The sequence below is a fragment of the Halichoeres trimaculatus genome, unplaced genomic scaffold (assembly GCF_033239565.1).
Source record: "Halichoeres trimaculatus isolate MK-OKI-2021-1 unplaced genomic scaffold, fHalTri1.1 fHalTri1_scaffold_12, whole genome shotgun sequence".
Classification (NCBI taxonomy): domain Eukaryota; kingdom Metazoa; phylum Chordata; class Actinopteri; order Labriformes; family Labridae; genus Halichoeres; species Halichoeres trimaculatus.
This window is the reverse complement of record NW_027437190.1, coordinates 11,083,720-11,102,120: the sequence shown is the minus strand read 5'-3', so window position 1 is coordinate 11,102,120 and position 18,401 is coordinate 11,083,720. Positions and strand designations below refer to the sequence as shown.

The 18,401-nt window shown below is 40.2% G+C and overlaps 1 protein-coding gene across 2 annotated transcripts in view; it reads left to right on the top strand.

The window, feature by feature from the left end:
• znf236 (zinc finger protein 236) overlaps window positions 1–15,217 on the top strand; it is a 73,137-nt gene extending 57,920 nt beyond the window's left edge. For both annotated transcript variants that reach the window (XM_074683767.1, XM_074683766.1), the window contains exons 30-32: window positions 3,815–3,944; window positions 8,350–8,526; window positions 14,329–15,217. In XM_074683767.1, the coding sequence (XP_074539868.1) occupies window positions 3,815–3,944; window positions 8,350–8,526; window positions 14,329–14,450 (429 nt within the window). In that variant the 3' untranslated portion in view covers window positions 14,451–15,217. The remainder of the gene's footprint in view (window positions 1–3,814; window positions 3,945–8,349; window positions 8,527–14,328) is intronic.
• The last annotated feature ends 3,184 nt before the right edge of the window (window positions 15,218–18,401 follow it).

The following is an 18,401-nucleotide window of genomic DNA, read 5'->3' as shown; positions in this document are numbered from 1 at the left end:
TTGGAAAACGCTAAAACATAGTGAAAAAATCCACATTCACATGGAAACCCTAAGAGTCTGAAAATGCTGTAGTAAGCATGCCAGGCCTATAGTTGGCGCTACAACTGTCTTGTCCAGAAGCAGCTTTTGGTAGATCTCAACCAAAGTAGATTGGAGGCGATCATCTGGTTTATTGGTAAGTGCTAAGTGCAGAAGTGGAGCCACAGATGCACATTTTATTGAAAGACAGATTCAGCAGATTCAGCAGCACAGACACAACACGGTCGTCGCGACGATCTGACAACGGTACTGTTGTACTGTTGTATGCGCTTGCATAAAGCGGAGCATGACATCAGTGTTTCCACTGAAAGCGCCGGCTTACTGTTTATACAACAACGGTTTTGGCAGCTTTTCAGAAAAATCCCACTCGGCGGCCGTTTTCAAAAGTTTGCGTTTTAGGTCAGCTAAAACGCAATTTCTGTGTTAGCTAATGGCCAAAAAACAGCAGTTGTTGTCGTGTTAACAGCCCCTCAGATGTTAATTTGAGTTTTTTTCTAAAGGCCAAAGGAACTAAAAAGAAAAAAAGAAGTTTATTTTCCCTTGTTGGTTCATGGATGGTTTTCTTTTTCCTGCCAATTAATTTAAGTACAACAGCCAAAAAAAAAGCATAGCTGGCACTACTGTTTGGCAGGAATGTAAAAATAAAACAGAGGACTATTATCCCTTTTCTGAATTCACTCTCAGTCACCAATAACTTGTTTTAGTTATGTTACTAAAATTGACCATGCTCTAAATTGCATGAAAATTTATATTTTTTGTCCCATACACAAACAAACCAAAGCTCATCTATTATGTCACTAAACTATGTGTATTCCATGCATAGGCAACTTGTAAAAAGCTAATGCTTATTACATTCAGCATACACTCAACAACTCTTACAGCTGACGTGTTAAAATAAATTTATCACAATGTAAAAGTGAGTTTTATGAGAATCCAGAGTTCAAAAACAAATTAGAGGACAGAAGACTAGATTAAAATTATTAAACAGTGCAGGAAAGGCAAAAATTGTTGCAGAAAAAAATGTCCAGAATGCAGAGTAAGAAGTATTTTTACTTGTAGGTTAAAATAATCTTAAAAACATCAAGAAAAATAATCCTGATGAAATATAAATTCTGATCCTGTCATTAAGAAAAAACCTGTCATATTTTTCCCGTATTGCCCTCTAAAGGAGAACATTTTCCTCACTAAGAAGCAGAGTTAGCTGATGTTTACGCAGCACATAACACAGCAAAAAACTGACCACTTATCACCTGTTATCAACAGACAAGTGAGGGACAGAGGAGGTTTGATTTTCTTAGTCTGTGGTGATGGCACTAGTATGTTTGATCACACTTTGTGACTGGTTTTCTCCTGAAGTCAAGAGAGTTTTCATATGTTAGGGTTAGGGTTGATGAATATATCAGTAAGAGCTGCCAGCATTTGGTCATTTTTTACTTAATCAAATTAGGCCCTTTTAGTAAAAAGTTTGTACACCCCTAAATTAAATAGTTTGATAATTTTCCCAAAAGTAAGACTCATCACCAGAACCCTTAACTGAGGTGATCCTGCAAAATACCACTCCAGGCTGGTCTGAGACTCCGGATTCATCCATACTTAGCATCTTACTTGTTTTCTGCACACTGACATTTAATGTCTCTGAAAACAGCAGGAGGCTTACCAAGCCACCTGTTCACAGCCTCCTTTTTAAAACACACAATAAAAGCTTCAAGTCTCTGCAGTGTTGCGTTTAAGATCAGAGAGGAACTCAGAGAGCATGTCTGCTGACTCACTCCAGGGTTTAAATACTTATTCCTGAAGCACTCAGTACATTAAAGTTGGAAGATATGACATTTTTAAGATGCAACTAGATGTTCAGAACCAAACTTCTTCACCTTCTTAAGTGTAAAGCCTCAGTCAAAATAAAGACTTGTGCAAAGTTCTGTAAATATAGCCTACCAGCTCCACTCAAAAAATGTAATATCCCTGAGCTTCTCCACATTACCTCAAAAGTTGTTGATTCATGCAAAAGTAGAAATAGCCAGCCATCCATGAAGCTTATTCCACAATAGGTTTGTTGTACTGTTAGAATACACCTGACAGAAGAAAGGAGCAGCTCAACTCTGATTTATAAAAATGTTTTCCTCTTCTGTTTATGGCTAAAAAGTTTTTGTTTTTGTCAAACTAACCTCAGGCACTTTTGATAAACACTGCCCCCATGATGACCCAAAACAGCGGCTAAACTTTATTATCTCAAAGTCATGATGCAATTAATACGGAAACATTTCGCTATCAACAAACTTATTTTCTATTCACTGTCCTGTGGGACTGTCTGCTTTCTAGGATCATCTGTATTCCTGATGTCAGTCTCTACTCAGTCAGTCCTTCATAAAATAAACAAATACATACAGAAATCTGATTTAAAGCATAAATCCAAGGTTCTTGTTAGATTCCTCAGTCTCCTAACTGCATTATCTCGAAAAGGCCCTCAGCATTTTATTGATATTTTGGACTTTGATAACAGAGACTACAAAGTTAAGGGCCTTTATGTATTTTTAATTATGGCCAGTTGACTTCTTGAACTTAAGATTTTATGTGCTTCAGGTTTTAAGAAGAAACCAGTTGAAGACATATTGCTTCTAAGTTTACAGCATTGCTTCTTTATTGTTTGGTAATAGATGATTATGTTGCTAACAGTATGTCAGTGTGTGCTCATTACTAATGTGTAACTTAAAGTAGGACAACAGAAGGTATCGCTCAGCAGTATAAAAATGTCAATCTTTAAGCAATGAAATTTAGAGTGTCTGTGTGGAGTTTGAAAGTGATCTTTAAAGTCTCTCTTCTAGATACATGCCTGATCGTAATCCACACTTTAAAATGAGACTATCAGGGCAAATATTGCTGGTTACAGGTTATTTTAACCAGTTCATAGCTTCCAGGTCACTGGCACTGGTCTGCCAGCTGCGCTGAATATAACCAGCTACTAAACTACTTACAAACTGACAGTTTTTACTTGTTGTCACGTTAGCCTACAGATACATTGGAGCACCGGGCTGCAGATGTTGCTATCATATAGTCGGCTTCCACAACGTTTGCTCGATGTCACATTCTAAACCGTATCACTACATAACTGATAAATTCCTTACCTCGGCGCGTTGTATCCAGTAAAAAGTTGTCTTGAACAAAGAAAATTTGTTTTGATTTGATCTCCGTTTAATTCCAAAACGAACACACGCCTCACTAAAAGTAGTTTACAATAGTGTGCGGAGACTCCGGACCACATGTGGCGATTAAAACAGATCCTCCTCATAGCATCTTTAAGTTAAACAACAAAATTTAAAGCCTAGCACATTTGTTTAGTCGGCATTGAATCTCTGAATGATTGAGTAAAGATTCTCTGGATTCAGTCTAAAGAAAGTAGTCACTAATACAAGCATCAAATGCACATTGAGAAGTTTGTAACATTTACCCACAGCGTTCTCTAATTAAAGACACACACACACACACACACACACACACACACACACACACACACGCATATTTCTCTCACACACACACAGGGAAACACAGGCTCACACTGAAACAAAGAAGAATTCAGTCAAGCTCTGCGTCTAATCGAGCTTCTTTAAGCCTGACTGTCAGGGTGACCGGACCCTCCAGAATCACTCTAATTTCTGCATCAAGCTTTGACGGATACTCAGAGTGAAGTCTGACAGACATCTTGTCCGTGTTCCGCCAAAGGGACGTTGTGTACCAGACTTTAAACTGTTTAAAAACATTTTCTTTCATTCACCTACAGGAACACGAGCGAGTGCACCGACCTGGCCCGTCCCCCAGCTCCCAGAAACCCAGAGTCTTCAACTGCTCGTCCTGCGTGAAGGCCTTCGCCAAGCGCAGCCAGCTGGAGAGACACAACCGGACACACACAGGTACAAGGATCACAGCATGAGCTCCCTATGGGCTTATTTAATGTTAATAAACAATGTGTGGGATTCACTTAGCATCTTCAGTTCTCATTAAAGTCTGTTATGATTGAAAATAATATTTATGCCTCGTAAGGATTACAAAAATGAACTAGACCATTAGCTAACAGAGGAAAAAGGATGAGCTGAATTGAATTTGGTCTGGGGTCAGGAGCACACTGTAAACTCATTCTTCTGAGCACATTACTGATCAACACCTGAAGGGGGATAATTTTAAATGGTTGTTTTCTGTTTAATGAGAAATCAGAGAAAAGAATGACTGCTATGATTGATGATTAAATAACCCCTCACTCTTTGAGGAGTGTCATCTAACAAAAACACAGTTATCTGAACTTTCTTTTCTGTTATGTTGCTCCTTTTCATGGTGCATCCTCTCCTTTTAGTGTCGGCCAACTTGTGCCTCTGTTTTTGTTTTTCTACGTTAATATAATTTAGCCAACATCCGTGATGGACAGATCACCATCCCTCTTAACTGTCCCTTGCTTTTTTGTATTCTGTGGGAAACACTGTTGGATCTGAGCGCCTGGGGGGAAGAGTTTCATATCTGGCGCAAACTACTTTGACTCAAAGATGAACTGATTAAATTTCAGAAAGGTCAAATGTTGTGACCAGTGGGAGCATGTTGTGGGAAACATTGGGGGATAAAATCTGCTGCAACCTGATTGGTACAGCAGTGGATGAAGGGGTCACTCCAGTTTCTGTCATGACATCACTTTAAGTTGCAACCTTTACTATCAAAAGAGACATTTTGCCTCTTCTCCCACCAAAGAAATGTGGCCTGGAGCCACAAAACCAAACAAAGCTTTTAAAGTTTTCTACATTTTATTCTTTGTCTATTTTTACATGTGTAACCCCATGTTTACCCCAGACAGAAGTGAAGTGTGTAGGCCTACTTTGAAATGAATTCAACATTAAATTAAGTAGGTCTATTTGAGTCCTTTCCATTTTTGTGTAAAATTAATAAAATAAAAACTACAAAAGCACTCGCAGAGCGCAGACCTCCACCAAGCATATTGTGATTGTCACGCAACACTTTAGCTCTACTTTAATGTGATACTCCCTTTCAGCAGACTGTCTGCTACAATTTGGTGTTAGTTGCAGGTTTGTACGGTTATTTGTTACCTGACCGTGTTGAAAATGATGATGACCCAGTACATATTTCATATTCTGGATCTTAGTATCCAGAATACTGGCAGGATCTGGATCGTACTTTTACATCTGTTAGAAATTATGGTGACCTTGTCTTGTATTGTTTTGCGAAGCAATCCGACCATTTATCGTGGCGTTTTATATACAAAAAAATGGCCCTATCTCACAATGATAAAGAATCCTTTAAAAAAGTCCTAGTTTCAGACGGTGATCCAGATCACCCCCAAAATTTAATCACTTCTTCCTTATCCCAGACGACAAAAAGATATTACCTTGAATTTCAAGATAACTGCCCTATAAAAAAACAAAAAAACAATTAGGATAAGAAATAACTTTTATTTATCTTTTTGTTTCTTTTTGTCAAGGCCAGAGGGAGCCACTATACAAGGAGGCCAAAGAGCCACTTGTGGTCCCAGACCTGCAAAGGACACTTTAATTCCTCAGAGTCTTATGTCTAGCTTTATAAAGTCTGTTAAAAGTTAAAAGTTGAAACATGTATTATTGATTTTTAAGTCATTTCATGCAGTACATCTCTATTCGTTAACTTTTGTTTATATAGTATTGAATCTTTTGATGCTCCGTAATAAACAAGAACCTCAGGTGCTGTTTAGGGTGTCAAAGGTCAGCTTCTTTTCCATCGATCATGTGTAATACCACCACACTGTGAGTTTTAGAGCAGTTGTGTGGAGGGAGAGAAATATTTGGTTCCCATGGTTAAAAGTTGGTCAAATCAGCAGTATGCTCAGACAGCATCGTGAACATGCTGCATCATACATGTATGTTGCATGTGAGTGTGTGAGAAATTCCTTCGCGAAGTTCAAAACAGAAACAATGTGATGTGTGTGAAAATAAGTTTGAATTCCTCCGCACTAAGAAACCAGCTGTTTGCTCAAACAGATGAACTATCATCTTTTAAAAACAACCACCAAACTCAGAGTTGTGATACAGTCCTGAACAGCATGCTGTGAAAAAAAAAAAAAAAAAAGGGATGTGAGAAAAGGATGCTGCACAGACAGTGTTATATCTGGCGGCTATCATCTCTTCCTGCCAGACTCCATTTATTCTTTCACCCAGACACGCTTAATAGACAGAGGCAGGACTTGAATGCATCATTTCGCTGTTAAATCTGAAACACCCAGATATGATTATCAGCCATCTGTGTATCTAAAGAAACAGTTCTGTTGGTTCATTTAAATCTGAATAGGCTCATTTGAATTCTGTTTATGAAGTCTTGATTGAAACTTTGCATTCTGGTTTATCTCACCCTATCACTGCATTAGTTTACTGTGTATTGTATCAGAGCTACACTGACAAAGTAGATGGAACAAATCCATGCGTCCCTCAACTGTTTCTGGGATTTCAGTGAGGTTTGTTGTTGCTGCTTTTCAGGAATGTGAATGGAATGAGTCGTGAAAATGAATATTTATTTAAAGATGAGTCTTTTCTATGGAAGACAATAAGGGCCACTGGGGGGAAAAAGTCAATCTTTTTTTATTACAATTTTTTCTTAGGGAAAGGGTCAGATTTTTTATTTTAATCTCAGAATTCTGACTTTTCCTCAGAAAAAAAAATTGTAATACATTTTGTTTATTTATTTATTTGTCATTATTGTTTTTTTATGTTATTATTATTATTATTATTATTTCTTTTTTTTCTTTTTTTTTTTGGGGGGGGGGGTTGTTTTTTTTTCCAGTGGCCTTATTCCTCTTTCTCAGTTTTTTCTGATGTTTTCTTAAAGATCTAATCTGGAAAAAAGTAATATAATCACGTTATATAATCATTCATATCACGATATAATCATTTACTATATTACTATTTGCCACTTACAGGCTTGGAGATTCATTAATTGCACTTGATTGTGGAAAAATCAACATTTTATGAAGCATTTCATTAAAGATAGACTAACTACATCACCTTGTTTCTTCACCTTATTAAGTGTAAGTTTACAGACTAAGTTCAGAAATAAGTGACAGTAATGTGATTCTAAGTAACGAAAGTTTTTAAAAGTGTTGAAAAAGAGTGATGGGAGAACTGTTTGGATTAAAAATGTCTTGCTTCCAATTATTCTGGAGCTTGGAGTTACCTGACTGCGTCTTTGTTTGTTTCTCAGTGTGTGCAGACGTGACAGTTCAGAGAGGAAGGTGTCTGAGAGTTTTAATTAATCTCAGATGAAGCCATTGTTGAAGTAAAGAAAATGTAGAACAGGTTTTTTAATTGTGTTTACACAGCTGCTGTGACATATGACCTACAGGCACAATCAATCTGTTTTTTTTAATTAATGCAGTACTTTTTATTCTGTCAATCAGCTTGACTTTTCCTATTTTGAAGGCCTCAGAGACCTTTTGTTAACAAACCGAAATCTTGCTAATAGGCCACAGTGATACAACTGTTATCGATGTATACGTGATGCTGCTGTGTTTTCTTTTTTTTCTTTGTAAACCATCATTAAAATGAGAAAGATGAGTGATTATTGTATTTTTGCACAAATTGCAGTAAACAAACAGTAACTACAAGGTTTGTTCATTTCAACTCAATGATTGTTGCTGTCTCTGAAAAAGCAATGTTTTTCTACCATTGCAGTGGTTAGCTGTGTTATTGTGAAAACTGAAAGTTCCAGAGGAAAATTTTGTTTTTTCTGTTTTGACCATTCATAACTTTATTTTTGGTACAGCTGTTATTGTTTTTCTTTCCCACAATCCCATGTTACAAAAGTCTGCTGATGCTCATCTCCAGACACTCATCAGTAAAAAAACATCATCTTACAGCATCAGTTTGACTTATTCATGAGTAATCCAAATAAAAAAGCTTTTTGTTAACTCGGTTATCTAAACATTGGTTTTCAAATTGCAGAGCACTTTTTTTTCACAAATTGACGCTAATTGCTGTATGTACGGTAAAGTATGTGTGTGAATATGATGGAGTGTGTGGGAGCTGCGGGGGCTCTTGAGTTTGGTTAATGGAACAACAGCAGAATCATTTTTATCTACAACAACATTATTTGAGGCTGGTGACGTGTGTGGCTCTGACGGAGTTATTGTTCAGTTTGTTTGTTTTTCATTTATACCTGCCACACTGCATTAAGAGCAAATAATCAGTTCAGTTATTAAGAATAAGTATAGCAGCTCTGTTTGAAGCTAATCTGAAGGGGCCAGTGTGACAAATCACTGATTTATTCAGAGTTTCTCGTGTGTTTTTGTTGCAGGTGAACGTCCCTTCAAGTGCAGCCAGTGCGACAAGGCCTTCAACCAGAAGAGCGCTCTGCAAGTCCACATGGTCAAACACACTGGAAAGAAGCCCTTTAAGTGTGAGGTGTGCAGCATCCGGTTCACGCAGAAGAGCAACATGAGGCACCACATGAAGAGGTCACACGGGGTTTACGGTGAGCAGTCTACTGGAGTCACACCAGTACACACACTAACACACACTCCTGGGTTTAACAGCAGCTGGCTGTGCAGCTGGAGAGGAAACAAAAAGGGCAGTTAAGCCTGACTCACACTACAGGATTTTAAAAATCTAAAAAGATTCTGAAATCGGGTTGTATCTCGCACATAAGAAAAATCTTCACAGATCATTTTCTCTTAAATCTTAAGTACACACTAACTACAAGGTTTCACCAAGATTATCTGACCAGAGAGAGGAACACACCACACATGCTCAGTTGTTTGATGTGACAGTTTTAGACTGTTGGTGGAACAGGGGGGAGAGAGCAGAGCTGTCTGCAGCGATGCCTTTCATCCATTACGCAGAGGGACAGATGTGAAACTGTCACTGAATCAGTCACTAACAGCGTGATCTCACACTGATCACTGACAAAACAACAGTTTGCTACTGTATGAAAATCATGTGATTATGTGTTATTTTTAAAGGCATTATTCAACTGGCATGACTGGGCCAGTGGAGCGCGCAGTGAGCTGAGCTGGAGCCTTTCAGTCGAGCTTTGAGCCTGGCAAGCGGGCCAGTTATTAATGTGGAGCTCTGATCTCAGAAGGAAGCAATAAGCACCAAAAATGGAGACTCAAGTGACGCGATGGCTGTAGACTTTATTTGCAGCAAAAAAAAGTAAAAAGAGTCAAAACACATCTGGATGAAGCTGTCTGTCTGGTTGTTGTCTGTTGTCTGGTGGCTTGTAAGAGGGGCTCTCTCTGATTGGCTGTTGTCATCCTCAATGAGAATGAATGACGTAATCATTCTGATAAATACCACACATGTTTGAAAATGATCGGGGCAGCTCTGATGATCATGGAGCTTTTTGATCCATCACCCGCCCATGCTAGAAGATAATCTGCACCAAACATCGGCCCGACTTTGGTCCTGAATCAGATTCTCTGGCAATTGTCAGGTGGACTGAATCAGGGTTAATTTGTCCCGAGAATCCTGTAGTGTGAGCCAGGCCTTAAGAAAGGAACATTGATCCATCCATTACTCTTCTACGGCTCAGATTTTTTGTTTGAGGGGACCTTTATTATGATTTCTATGTCGTACTTCTTTTAGGTTAAGGTCAGGGTTACCTGCCTTGTGAACAGAACACGCATTGTGATTGATTTATTCAAACAACCCACCTTCAGACCTGCTGCAGAAGGAAAAAGGTGCAGTGTTCAAGGTTGGACTACACTGATTTAGCCTTCCAGGGATTTCTGCTGCCACGAAGGTCTTTGAAACTCTGTGAACTCGTGCTTTTTGTTACACAATCATTAAAACATGTGCAGTATTGTTTCAATATGGAGAGACTTTAATGTGACATTTGGAAAAGGATGTGAAATGTGCGATATCTTTGCAATGACCTCGTGCTTACAACTTCAAAAATCCATGAGGTCTTTAGCAAGGTGAGATACCTCTCTGTAAAACTCTGGACTCTGTTGGTTGTGAAAGAAGGGTGCAGGATGTGATGAAGAATGGAAATAAATCTGAACACTCATGAGATGAATCAAAAGTGATTGAGAGGAGAGAGGAGGATTTCAGTGATCAGCACTGAAGAGCCAAGTGTCCACAGCAGGGAGGACAGATTTCACGTTTAGCAGCATGATGATTGGAGAAAAGAGGTTTTGTCCAAATGTGGTTGATTCAGTACAAACTGAGTAAACACCTCTAATTAACTGCTCACCAGGGAAAAGGAGAGAGGAACCAAGACCATCAAGGTCTTTGGAACAGTCCTCCTGATTCATCTTGTACTCTGCAAAGGTCATTCAGTTTCAAACACCACGGTGTGTTTGTCGGCAGCAGATGAGCCGTTCAGCTGCCAGCGTGCCAAGCAAATTTGTTTTTTTTGATTCAGAGGCATGCAGGCTGCAGACATAAACGCTCCCTGCTGTGACACAAATACTAAAGTGACATCAAGAGGACAAACACCTGCCTGCACTTCCCGTCAAAGTCTGGCCTCTTTCTGATGCAGCCATGCAAAGATTTCCAGTTACTCCCTGAACAAAAAGGAGGAAACAATTCAAAGCCTTTTCAAAGTTCAAAGTTTTAGGAATAAGTGATTTGTCTTGTGAAGCAGAGTAGAGTCCAACAACATAAAGGTAAAAAGCATCCCTCTTTCTCAAAAATAAGTGTGACTTACTCTGTAGTTCAGACTGATGCACCAGAATTTGCACAGACATTGATTATTTTTGTGCCACCAGAAATTTCTTGAAAATGTCTCAAAGTCTCCAAAAAGAATGAGCACCATGTTCTAAAGGAAATTAATGGCTCCCAGAGAAATAATCTCAGTCATTTAAAACCCCTTCAGGACTTTGAGTGATCTTGAAAAAGTCTCACTTTTATATATTTGTCTGCTCATGAGACAAGATTTAAAATGGGATTATCAGAAAAAAAAAGGTTATTTCTAAATGCTTTTTCTCAGTATCTGTGGTCAGCTTTTGATGACACTATTCTGACCAGAAAAGCTTAGCAGTGAAAAGAGGGATCTGTGAAAGAGGTTTTCTCTGATTAATTTTGAAGTATTGGTGGACACTGGAGCTGGTTTGCCAAAAAGAAAAATGAAGAAGAGCAGAGGAAAGCTAAACAGGAGAATGATGGAGACCAGGCTAGAGGCTAAGATGTTTGTAACCATAAACATTTCAACCCACAGTCAGCAGTTATTCTGCAGTGGTCTGTTCAAACTTGAGAGTCTATCAATAAAATGAAGAGTGAGGCTATGTTAGCTCTGCTTGGTGAGGTTGGAGTTGGTGGCGTTCACATCTCAGGGCATGAATAGTGCTAAATACAGTCAGCTACTAAAGTATGTTACAAACTGAGTTTACAAAGTTTCATTGTTGTCAAGTGTTGAAAAGAAGATCAGATCTCCCTCCTTGCTTCAACAACAAAAAGAATAGAAAAGAATAGAATAGAAAATACTTTATTTATCCCCGAGGGGAAATTCAGGAGTCACAGCAGCAATCAAGAAAACAAAAGTAAGAACGAGTATAGAAAGTGCAAAAAGGTCCATAAGAAAATAGATGAGGACAGCCTGTCAACCACTCGTCCACCACTCTCCAGCCCAGCCAGTCTCCACCTCCACAGGGCCCAGGACTGTGCTTCCCCAGCAGTCTGTTCAGTCTCTGTCTCCTGGATCCTGTCTGCTCACAGCAGGTGAAGTTCCTCCAATGTGGCGCCGGCGTCCGATGTCAGCTCCGTCAGCCACGTCCGTAAACAGCACGATGCCACTCTGCCCTCTGGCAGCCCCTCTGCCACTGGGCTAGCACGGCTAGCTCATCCATCCCACTGGAGATAGATAGGGTTGGCAACTGTCCCGTATTAGCCGGGACGTTCCGTATTTGAGCCAAAAGAGGCGCGTCCCGTACGGACATTGTTTGTCCCGGCCTCATAGGTAAAGGCAAGATGCATACATTTTTTCTCTCTGTGCGCCATGCATTGTGTGCCTGGCTGCCTGCCATGGCTGTGCTAACGGTCGTGTGACCCAGTCCCTGTCATAGACATATAGTGCGTGCGCACTGTACTGTGCAGCGAGCATAGACTGTATAGTTGCGAGAAACCCCCCCCCCCTTTCTCTCTGCCTCAAAGTTGGCAACCCTAGAGATAGATCCCACGTTCCCAACAACGATGGATGGAAGGACAGGTCCACGTCGTCACCTTCCAGCTCACACCTGAGAACCAGCACGTAGTCCTCACCTCCTCCTCCTCACCTGCAGGGAAATCATCAAGCTTTACACTAGTTAGCATTGACATGCTACAGTCTGCTAACAGCTAATTTTGCATGTAAACAATGTGGCCATGGTTACATGTAGGATCTCCAGACAAACACAGGAGAAAAGTAGTAAAAATATCACTGAAGCTACAAAAAGTTTGGTGTCCATGACCAACAATGAACCATACAAAGTAATGATCCACTCCAAATACAAAGATGACGAAAAAGAGACAAAAAAAATTTCAAGAAACAAACAAAGAAGAGAGAGCTGCTGCAACAGGCAGCTACTTGGGCAGCGCCTAGCAACAAAAAAAAAAAAAGAAGAGTAATGCCATATGCTGCATTCCAGATGCCTCAAAGGTCAGGATTTTCCAGCTAACCATTGGAAAACCAACCATTTTCCAACAGAAACTCTAAGAAAAAAAAACACTTCTCGGCATCACCAAGTCTGGTTCATCCTATGTCACACAACAATGGCAGCCCCCACAGAACAGGCTAAGTGAACAGTAAAATTTTGTCAAAAACTATTTTTTTTTATTACATTTTCTATTTTCCATTCAGTTATACAAAAAAAAGAAACAGTTCTGCATGCATGTAGAGTTCATAAATGTAGTTAGTACCTAGTTCAATTCGGTAGCAAGTTATTGCAAACAGTATCTAAAGATTAAATCTATCACTGAAGCTCACATGATGTGCTTTATTCAAACATGAAGGCTGAAGTTTAATTTCCAGCTGTTTTTTTTTTCATCCATCACCGTACGTCTGGAAGATCCAGCCTCTGAAAATCAGAGGCTGGATCTTCCAACACGGAAAATCCCAACCCCTTATTGCTCTGGTACGCAGCATTAAAACAGTGGGTGATAGTGCTCATGGGAAACTGAGTTTTTAATCCTAGAAACCAATTCCAGCTACATGTGTCTCTGTAATCAGTGCCTGTAAGTTAGCACTCACTGGTGAAGTTGAAGAGTTTTAAAAGCACCTCTTGGTTATACATGTGCAGATAAAGACTGAAGGTAGTCACATAACTTTTAAAGAAACTTCAATAGAACTTTTTTTTCCTTCATTTTTTTAAACATCAGAAGAGGTGTGCAGAAAGAAAAGTTATGACTATAAAATGAGAATTTTCAGTTGGACAACAAAAAACAGCTTCATAGCAGGAATCATGAACATGTTTTTCAGTGAAAATACAATGAACTTCTCTTCGTCCTCCTACATGCTTCAATACTCACCAAGTATTTTTCCTCTGAACTGAACCATACAGCAAATATCCTCAGGAAATCCCTGGATCTCTGTTCTGAATTGTGAATTTATGACTGGACTTTTGTGGAGAGTTGGCAGCAGGAGCTAAAGAGCAAAGCTTCTAAGTCAGGAAGGCACGGGCAGAGTTTTGTAGAGTGTAGAAGAGGTCAGACAACAATGAGTGAATGGATCTGAATGAGCAGAAATAATGTCACTGCGCCTACACAAACAGTGAAATAGTCTGTTCTTCTTTAAGACGTGTATATTAGCAGATGAAAAATACTGGTGGACGAGATGCACACACTCATAAGCTCGCAGCATGAAGAATATGCTTCAGAAGCGTTGAAGTGAAATGGAAGAAGATAATGAAATGACTCGGGCTGTGAAACTCATTTCATTGTGCTGCCTGTAGCTGGATAAGAAGCGTGTCTGCACCTCGCAGCCTGTGCCAATGACGACAAGTCTTGTTTCTGCTGGGGGAGTTATTTAAAGCTGAACGTACAGTGACACATGACTCACATTCAAAACTCACAATGAGCACGTCCCACATCTGTCAAGTCCATTTGTGCAGTTTATGTAAGACAGAGAAGAGACGGCAGAATGTGAAACAAATGCTGGAGGAGTCAGACGAGGAAGAAACGGTCTCATTTGCATGATGGCCTCAGGCAGATTGAATACAGAGCTGATGGAGCTGCTCTCTGAATGTGTGCTAATGGTCTCCTGCTTTACTAACACAGTTATTATGTATCAGCAAAGTTTCACTGCATCAAAATTCTGGGAACAGCTTCTCATTCCTCTTTGTTTTCTTTTTCCCTTTAGGTCAGATTCAAGAAGTGACGCTGGGCGAGGATGAAGCAGCGCCCCAGGTGGAGGTGGCGCCTGAGCTTGAACTGGATGTGGTTCCTGAATCATCCGGACACTGGCACAATGTCTTCCCCTGAGTTCAAACCTCATGAGTTTTACCACTGAACAACGCTTTGCCAAACATTTTCCACTTCTCAGAGGACAGAAGATGTTACTGTGGATCGTCTTCTCTGTAAATCCAGGGCTCTTACCTCAGCAGCAGTCCTCTGTTGTTAATCCAAATTATCAGTTGGGTTAGGGGGTCTGGCTCCCTGTGATGAGCTTGATGACATTAATCTGTTTTCCTACTGTCAGCCTGTCATGACTATGATGACCTCCTCTGCTTCATAAACCCTGGCATCCCACTCTTTTCTGGACTCTTCCATGCTGACCCCCTTCACAGAGCAAAAACTGTTCTGAGATGAGAGTCCTGATCTTTCATGAGAGCAAAAAGAAATGCAACAAACTGCACTTCTGTGCAACAGGTTTTCACAATTCAACAGGATACATGGCACTTTTTTTTACACACATGTATATTGTAAATATTTCTTTTCATTTTCAACACGTTACATGTTAAAACCACCAGGGCCGGGCATTTTGTACCACCCCTGCAACTCAAAGAAGCAGCTTTGCTGCAGTGCGGGGTCAGTGACGCCCACAGCAGCAGCTGTCTGTACTGTGGTCCCCTCTGTAAATATGTGTAGTTAGATTGGATATATTTTCTGATGAACCGCCTTGATATGAAGTGGCTGGAAATGTGTAATTTGAGCATATTTTGCATTTGTATTATGGCAAAGCCAATGTACAGAAGTGAAGCTGTTTTTCCTCTTTTTTTGCAGCTGTGTTTTCTATTGTCCATAATAAATTAAGAAGATTAAAGTAATTTTTCTACAAATTTAAAGTTGCACAAGTTGTTTGTCCTGTTGATTTAGTCATTGTGACATAGATCATTTAAAAAAAGATTCAGTTGTGCTTTCTTAATCAGAGTGACTCTTAGATTTCTCAGAGCCAAGCAGCTGGATTAGGGTTTGAGAAATAGAATAGAATAGAATAGAATAGAATAGAATAGAATAGAATAGAAAGCTTTTATTGTCATCATACACAGTGTACACACATACACAATGTAAAACGAAATTGAAAAGACAACTCTGGTGGTGCGATACCCGGGATAAGGTATAAATATAAATCTATCAAAAATAAAATAAGGATAAAATAAAATATTTACAAGGCAGCATTAAGAATATACAAGTGTGCAACAGTGCAGTAGAGGGCATGAGAGCAGCGAAATGGAGGTAGATACAATTGCACGGGTAGGTACTATTGCATAGATAATACTGCACACTGACATGGCTGTAACACTTCAACAGCATCTTGACAAGCTATTGTGTGTTCAATACTCTGCACTGGGACAAAAAGTGTTCATAAATCTAGAGGTGCGGGCTTTGATGGACCTGTACCTCCTCCCTGAGGGCAGCAGTGAGAACAGGCTGTGCCCTGGGTGTGAACTGTCACATGAAATGTAGTCAGTGATGAAGTCTTGTTGTCAGTACAGTCGATGTATGGATGAGGTCTCTGTGAAAGATCAACTTCAAGCAGATGTTCCACAAAATCAACACTGCAGGTTTCTCGAGTGTCCGCTTGAGGGTGTCTCCGGAAGTAGCGGGTGTCACATACACACCAAGCCAAAAATACTGTTTTCAAAGCAGAAATTAACCTTTTTACTGCCTGATTCAAAAAACGTCTCCTGTCTGGGTTGCTAATTTCACCATCAGCAAGCACTGTGCAAGGGTGATTTTTTTCTAAGTCAGCCGTTCAGAAGATATTAAGTTTCTGAGCTTGCCCAATCAGAAGCACAGCTCAGCTGACGTGACTAAAGTGCGCTCTACAGCTGTACTCAAAGCCCCCGACACTTCCAATATGGCTGCGATAGCCGATATGCTTCAAAAATCCATCTCAGAAGCAGACGGGTGAGGAAGACTACGTCCATTAATTTTACAGTCTGTGGTTGTGGCATGATTTGGAGTCAGCTCCCGTTCAATATATATAGAATTAATTTCCTGTCTTAAACTAAGAGCATTTTTAATTGATATAAGAGCAGTATTTTGTTGATTTTATGCTCAGATTTTGTGATATTGTCTCTCAAAACCCTGCTCTTGTGCTCAAATTTGCTCTGGGCATGCTCAAACTGTCTCCTCTCACTCGGTTATAATGCTGCTCGCGCAGATTTAATGCGCTCACACTCGGGTTCTTCCTCCTGCGCTGAGGGAATTTCTGCTCACAGATCTCTGTCTGCTCTCAAATTTTTGGTGCATTTCTTGTTCTTCACGGAGCCCCACATACAGACGGGCACTCTTTCAACCTGGTTTATCACCCCTGACCTCTGGGGCTGTAATAAATGTGATTCCTTTAAAGGTCCCATATTATGCAAGAATCACTTTATTAAGTCTTTTAGTGACATTTGTGGGTCTTTGGCTTTCCTCCCAGCCCACAAAATGTGATATCCAATGACAAAACCTGTACTTAGTAGTGCTTGTGAATGTAAAATCCTGACTTAAAACAAGCTGTTTAGATTTCGGGGATTTGCCCACATCAGGGATTCTCTTTTTTGATCAATCAGAAGCAAGTCTGACCTGATTGGTCCACCGGAGCAGATACCCCTGAACCCCTTCCCCGCCCACTCCCGCTGCTGGAGAGATTTCTCTCCAGAAGAACACCAAAGAACACCAAAGCAGCCAAAAACTGCTTTGTTTTTGGCTGTAAACAGCCACATAGTTCCATGCACAAGCTTTCCATCTCGGAAGAAGACAAGACTAAGTGGCTAGAGTTCATTTGTCAAGAAAATGTGCCAGCTACACTCAGTAAAACTGTGCATGTGTGTGCTAGTCACTTCACGGCCGACTGCTTTTCCAACTTTGGACAGTACAACAGAGGGCTAGCGAATAGACTGGTCCTGAATCCAGGCGCATTACCAACCATCCGCCAACAAACCTCGGACCCTGGAAATGTGAGTATTTTAAATGCTGTGTGCTGTGGAGCAGATGTAAGAGCTTTTCCTCAGTGTCCCCCGTGTCTCTGTGTTAGCTTCAGGATGCTAACTTTAGCTGCAGTTAGCCTGTTGTTTTAGCCTGTAATGTTACTGTCAACGAGCTTCGCTGTTTTCTAAACATTGTGCACTCGAAGCTTGTGGCGCTCTCAGTGACGCGGAGAGCGGGGCGGTATCAGCTGAGGCTCATTTACATATGAAGGCCACGCCCACTAAATCAGAGCGTTCTGAACAGAGGGGCTATGAGAGCCTGGAAACAATGCTGCTGTGCTTAATTTATTGGCTTTTTGGACCAAAACATGTTACTACCATTTCATGAAGACATCAATGATCCATATTAAACTACAGAAAAGGAGCAGAATATGGGACCTCTAACTTTTGTTCACTGTTGGAATCAAATATCGTTCAATAAATGCACAATCACCCGTGTTTTTCACTGAAATAGCTATATTGTATAATCATGGCCGTGTGACACAGTTCTCTTTGCGGTGTGCTGGTGGAGAAAACAATGTCACGTAATGTAAGTTTATGTGTTTCCACTGTGTCCGAAAATTTATTTTTCCTTCACTTAAAGTTTTTGCAAGGAGTTTGAAGCTGCAACTCATCTCTCGGTGCTGATTTTTCTCTGTGAAAATAAAAATTGTGGGAGCACAGATGGCCTAGTGGTTTAGGTCGCGCACCATGAGGTTCGCCCTTGTGCAGGTGGCCCTGGTTTAAAAAAATCTGCCTCGTTTAACAGAAAATAATGTTGATCTCTGCTCTAGAAAATGTAAATAAAACGTCTGTTTCTGCTGCAGGCAGTCCATCACTTTGACTGCTCCTCTGCTGCAGCGGTTTCAGACCTTGAAAGCAGTGCAAAGAAGTAATCAATCCTGCTGATTATGGTCTGGTTTGTTTATTTAGGTCAAAAGACGTCAATACTAATTAAATCCTGTTTCATAACCAGCCTCGAACTCCTCACAGGAGCTCGTATAGACATATACAGTCGTCCATTGTGGCATCTTTA